This window comes from Miscanthus floridulus, chromosome 7 (assembly GCF_019320115.1).
Source record: "Miscanthus floridulus cultivar M001 chromosome 7, ASM1932011v1, whole genome shotgun sequence".
Taxonomy (NCBI): Eukaryota; Viridiplantae; Streptophyta; class Magnoliopsida; order Poales; family Poaceae; genus Miscanthus; species Miscanthus floridulus.
In genome coordinates this window covers 41872269-41878771 of record NC_089586.1, presented here as the reverse complement: position 1 = coordinate 41878771, position 6503 = coordinate 41872269, and the positions used below count along the sequence as shown (strand labels likewise).

The 6503-nt window shown below is 40.6% G+C and overlaps 1 protein-coding gene across 1 annotated transcript; it reads left to right on the top strand.

Moving 5' to 3' along the window:
- Positions 1–3137: 3137 nt before the first annotated feature.
- Positions 3138–3590, top strand: LOC136465417 (uncharacterized). Its single transcript, XM_066464160.1, has one exon. It carries the CDS (start codon positions 3138–3140, stop codon positions 3588–3590), a length of 453 nt encoding a protein of 150 aa, XP_066320257.1.
- The last annotated feature ends 2913 nt before the right edge of the window (positions 3591–6503 follow it).

Sequence of the window (6503 nt, the reverse complement as noted above, 5' to 3'; positions counted from 1 at the left end):
TCTTAGGCTTGGTAGCCGTGGTTGTGTCTTGAGTTTGTGGAGCAGAGGCATCATGATCCGTCTCTGTGGCTGTTGCCTCTGCTCTCCTTTCCTCTACTCTATCTTGTCCAATGAGATGTTACGGACGTCGACGCCGTCTTTTTTGAGTTTCAGGAGGGACCTATATATATGATAGGTCAAAGTGTTAGCAGAGGTAACACAGCCAAAGCTTTAGCAAAATTTACAAGCTAAGGCTTTTTCCCTACCTCCTCGTTTGGGTCAAAATCCTTGTCTAAATCTTCCTCCATTGGCCTCCTACTGGCTTCACGTGGGAAAGGATCCTCGGGACTTTCATATCCCTCTTCTGAGTCATCTTCTTCTTCTTCGCCTTCAGCAGCCTCTCCTACCCTTCCTTCTGCTCCCCCTTCCTCCTCGTCACACTGCTCCTGAGTAAGCATCACTTCTAGATCCTTTTCTAACTCGTTATCGAACTGCTCCTGAGTTAGCTGGTCCTCTAGTGCTTGCTCCTCATTGGTTGGGTGCTCATCATGCTTAGGGCATCGGGCTGCACTGTCTGGTGTCCGCGACATTATTTCACGCTTTGTTCTAATAGATGCAAGAAAGTGTGCTTTAGGTACGCGAGAAGGTATAAGAAATCAAAAAGGGCTATAAACCAAAGTAGTCCTATAAAACAACAATATATCAAAAAAAAGAGTAGTAGCAGTGGTAGAGGCCTCAAAAACATGTCAATCATCATCTGATCTTGAACTTGGAGCATCAAGGCATCATAACAGAGAAGAGAGGAGAAGGTAATGTAGGGGCGGCTGCTAATGATGCCAAGTTCCTCACAAGTTCTTGATCATCAGCTCATATTCCATATAATGTATGGACTTGGACAATTTCATCATTGGCAAAACAAAGGAGAGGAGAGGAGAGGGGAGATTTGGCAAAAAAACCAACAGCTGCTGAGCAAACAAAGTGCAGCAACTGATGGCAAAAGACAAGACAACAAGTACTGGGCGAGTCCTGGGAGATTTGGCAAAAAAAGCAACAGCAGCCAACAGTTAGTAGCTAGAAGTAGCCACTTAGGAGTAGTAAGTAGAAAGTAGTTGAGTAGAGTAATTATAGCAGTAGAGTGGTAGTAGTAGAGTAAGAGCAGCAGCCACTTAGGAGTAGTAGTAGGAGCATCACTGAAAGTATAGCAGCAGTAGGAGTAGCAAGTATAGGGAGGAATAATAGGAGTAGTAAGAGGAGTAGTAGGAGTAGTAAGAGGAGTAGTAGTAGGAGGAGTGGTAGGAGTAGTAGTAGTAGTAGCAGCAGCCACTACACACCATCAATATATAAGCAAAAAACAGAGAAGGAGTGGTAGTAGTAGAGTAAGAGCAGCAGCCACTTAGGAGTAGCAAGTAGTAGTAGTGAGTAGAAAGTAGTAGATTAGAGTAAGTGTAGCAGTAGAGTGGTAGTAGTAGGTGCTATAATGAAAGATAGGGAAGAGGGCAGAGTAGCAGCCAACACTAGAGTAGTATAGAGTAGTAATAGAACAACAGCAGCAGTAGGAGGACAGTAGTTTCTAAGAGTATAGGGAAGAGGACAGCAACAATAGTAGAGCAGAGTATAGGGAAGAGGACAGCAGCAGAGTAGTAGTAGTTTCTAAGAGTATAGGAAAGAGGACAACAGCAGTAGAGCAGCAGCAAGAAGACTCACTGTGTATATATAAAACAGTGGGCATATATAAGCATATATTAAAACTGTTGGCATATATAAAACAGTCTATTTTCAAGAGTTCAACCTAGCATTCAGTGCATAGGGACAGAGTAATCCATAAATAGAAGGGAATACAAGTTTATGCACAATTTTCATTCGCTTGCACGTAGATGTAATTGTCCAAATGTCAATTAAAAATTGTGCAAATGCCGGCTAGACTTTTTTCCTGATAGCAAGAGTGACTTGAAACCTCCCATTACGAGAACTTTATCTCTAGGATCACTGATGAGTGATGACTCATACGTTGCTAGGGACACACAAATTTTGAATGTAATAACCATGCATTGTTTAGAAGCACATAAAACACGTACAGCGAACTTGATGAATAGATCACTCGGAAGACACGCAAAATCAAGATGCTAGTCATCAGTAAACTAAAATTGCGCTAGCCTAAGACACAATCCAACTCACACAGATTTATTTGCAAAGATAAATGTCACCAAGCGTCCAAGCCCGACTATTATATATCCCCTCACCCAAATCTAAATAGGCAGCTAGTAAACGTGGAAAATATACTTAGAGCTAGCTAGCTCATAAATTATCATGGAGCTGCTAGTAAACGTGGAAGAGAGAGAACAATATTGATATCATATTATGAGTGCGAACCTCTGGGACCCTGATCTCACTCGCCTTCTCGCTCATGTCATGGATGGCCAGCCATGGCCATGGCCTGATGACCAGATGGGAGAGAAAGCCTACTACTAGCTACCACTGCCAAGAATAATAATGGAATATGGATTTCACTGCAAGCAAGCAAGCAAAGGGCAAAGGCAGTGGCTGCAACAGCAAGGAATCCAGTAAAAATTCCTTCTGCACTGCATTGCCTAGAATCTCAAGCCTACAGACATGGGGACATAGGGAACATCATGCCTTCTACGGCCCAAAACTGCATCCCACTCCTTTCTGTTTGTTTTTCCTAGCTATAGCTACTAGCACACGCTATTTCCTACGGCCAAAAAACAATATACATGTCGCATTTTAAGGTATATATTTATACAAAATATTACCAACATCTGTATATTATCCATCGATACTATTAAGTGTTAAGCACTATAATTATTATTACTTCTTGTGTGTATATCTCTAATGAAACTTAAGAAAAATTGACTTGAGATGTGCATTCTTTTTGGACGAAGCCTCCCAGGAATGGTGGAGTAAAGGTCAACAACATCGGTCACTCTAGAATTTTCTACGGACCATGATAGCAATATAGCACAGATATATACATAATGATAGTAAAAGTATTTAACAAAATATGATCACAAAAGAATATCAACTTTTCAAATGTGTGCTTGTACTACTAAATGCATAGCATGTAATACTCATCATCTTCATATTAGCATGTATAAACTAAAAATTACCAGAGATCTGATACTTACCGATCCAGATGGACAATGTGCACTGGCGTGCAGGGGCGGGACGCCGGGGTGCTCGGGTGGGACACCGAGGGTCAGCACGCGGGGGTCGGGCGCAGGACGCTGGGGTCGGCGCACGGGGGCGGGACACCGGGGGCGTGTGAGGGCGAGACGTCGGGGGTCGGCGCGTGGGGGCGGGACGGCATGGGGGCGGGCGTCGGGGGCCGGGCGTGGGACGCCGGGTGTCGGCTCGTGGGGGCGGGCACCGGGGGCGTGCGGGGGCGGGACGCCGGTGGTCGGCGCGCCGGGGCGAGCGCGGGTGCGGGACGCCGAGAGCGTCGAGGGCTAGTGTGGGCGGGCGTGGGACCTGTGGCGGAAACCCTAGGCGCGGGCAGCCTGTTGTCTTCGGAGGAAGAAGACAACGCCCAGACAATGACTCCCGTGCGCTTCTTGCTATTTATACCCGGTACTATTTGTAGGGGTGGTTCCTGATCCAGCCGCCCCTACAAATGCATTTTTAGGGGCGGTTTCTGATCCAACCGCCCCTACAAATATTTTGTGTTTTTTTTTAATTATAAATTCTAAATTTTTTATATCATAAAAACACAAAGTAATATAAAAAATACGTATATGCATAAATATAATATTTTGTATTATTCTATATATGCACAAATTATAAATTCTATATTTTGTAGTCAAAATAATATAGAAAACAAAAAAAACAAAAATTAAAATTAAAAATTTGAATTTTAAAACTTCGACTACAATTTTATGACATTAAATGAAATAAAATGAAAATGTTGTAAACATAAAAGTTGTATCACTCATCAACATGTACAACTTTTATTTTGGTCAACTTGTCATGTGACTTTGTTTGAACGATTCAAATTTTGAAATTTACATGAAAAATAATATTTTAAAAGAGTAAATGATTTCAGATGAAAAACTCATGAATATCAAAGTTGTAGAACTCATCAATATGTACAACTTTTATTTTGATCATATTTTCATTTGACCAAATTTGAACAGTTGAAATTTTGAATTTCACTTAATGGCAACTTCAAACAAGATTTTGAAACCTTAAATGATTTCAACAATAAAAGTCATGAACATAAAAGTTATTGAAATCCTCACTATCTACAACTTTTATTTTGGTCACTTCTTCATGTGACAAAGTATTAAAAAACATTGTTCATAAATTCACATATGACTCTTAGTTTCATGAACTATACGAGAAACATGTTGATTTATGAACAATATTTAGTATCACTTTGTCAGATGAAGAAATGATCAAAATAAAAGTTGTAGATCTTGATGAGTTATACAACTTTGGTATTCATCACTTTTTTAGCTAAAATCATTTAATGGTTGAAAATCTCGTTCGAACTTATTATTTTTTTAAATTTGAAAATTTGAAGTGCTCAAACTTTGTCAAACGAAAAGAATGACCAAATCAACACACTAACTTGATAGGGCAAGATTTTAGAAAATTTTAGGAAAAAAATCATCACATTTGGAGTTAGTATGAGGGAGAAAGGCAAGTTACAAATTTTAACCAAAGATTAAAAAGAAAAATCACAGCTTTTCATGATGATCAATGATGAACAAGTGTGATTTCTCTTTTTAATCTGTAGCTGAAACTTGTAACTAGTTTTTGTCCCTTATACTAACTCCAAATATGATGGTTTTTTCCCTAAAATTTTCTAAAATCATGCTCTATCATTTTAGTCTAGTCATCTATCTTTGTCACTAATTTTGAACAATTCAAATTTTAAATTTAAGAAAATGATAGCTTCAAACCTGATTTTCAAACACTAAATGATTTCAGCTATAAAGGTGATGAATATAAAAGTTGTATAACTCATCAAGATCTCATAAAGTTTTAGTAGTAATATATAGTCTCACACGCATGCATAAACGAAGTCTTACAAACGCACACTTACACAAACACAACACATTCAACAACTAGCTAGCCCGCTGTAACGATTTCCCCTTGACACCTTTTCGTTCCCATGGCATTATGTCTTTGGGGAGGTTCTTTTCCACAACACTTATCCTTTTAGGAAAGTTTGTGAATAGCGGCATCTCATCGTAGTTATTGTAAGCTTCAACATCGTCCACGCTATCAACTCCAATAATGTGTTGTTTTCCAGAGGCAACCACGTTCTTTGTCTTCTTCTTTGGGGGAGGTTACTTTGTGGGTCAGACATATATAAAACTTGTGCGACACGTGAAGCGAGCACCCAAGGGTCATCTTGGTAGCCTAGATTCTCAAGGTCTAGGACTCTCAATCCGATCTCGTTCAGTTGGTGTTGTTTGATCCAGTGGCATCGAAACAGGGCCACCGTTATATCCCTTCCATAGTCAAGTTCCCATATCTCTTCAATGATGCCAAAGTATTAGATCTTTCACCCCAATCCATCGATAGCCTCTATTCAAATGTCGCTGTTTTGGTTCACATATTTACTATCCTTTGTGTGGGTATAGTACGTATACCCATTGATGTCATAAGCATTCCAAGATATCACTTGTCTCGATGGCCCCTCCGCTAACCTACTGATGGTAATAGAGTCTATGGTTTCTCCAGGCGGTATGTTTTGGTCCTTCAACCATGTAGTTAGTCATTGATTGTGTTGTTTCATGACCCAATCATCCGAACAGTTATTTCTCTCTGCCATAATGATAGCCAAGTGTTCATCAATGTACGGTTGCATTAGTTGTGTACTCTGCAAGACACTGTAATGCGCCCAACTCACCTCTTTGTAATCATGGTCGATGAACGCTTTTCTACCACTGGTGCCCTTCCCAGCCAGCCTACCCTTGTGACGAGAATCGGGTTTATCAATCCCTTTCTGTACTTTTAGGTACTCTTGACAGCACTCGATGACTTCTTCAGTACTGTAACCCTCTATCATGGAGCCCTCTAGGTATGCTCGATTATGCATGTATCAACTTAGAACCGACATGAACCACTCGTAGGACCACATTTCATGCAAGTAGCAAGGGCCCAGCGCCTGTATATGATGAACCATGTGAATCATGAAATGTGGCATTATATCAAAAAAAGCAGGAGGTAAACACATGTCCAGTTGATTTTGTCTCCACCATAAATTCATGTAGGTCACTCAGCTCTTGCTTGCCAATCGTCTTCTGTGAGATCTTCGAAAAGAAGTAGCACATGCGGGTGATTGCCATTTTTAAGAACTTTGGCTTTATAGCCCTGATTGCAATAGGTAGAAACACTATCAGCATCACATGGCAATTGTGAACCTTGCAGTGTGTTATTGACAAGTCCTTCATCGACACTAGCTTCTTCACATTTGCTGAAAACCCAGTCGGGACTTTGATCCCCCTCAGGAAAGTGCATATAGCTCTCTTCTCATCTGGTATTAGGTTGAAGCACGC

What these genes read in the sequence shown, in the direction of transcription:
- LOC136465417 (XM_066464160.1), top strand. Translation starts at nt 3,138, where the DNA reads ATGTGCACTGGCGTGCAGGGGCGGGACGCCGGGGTGCTCGGGTGGGAC.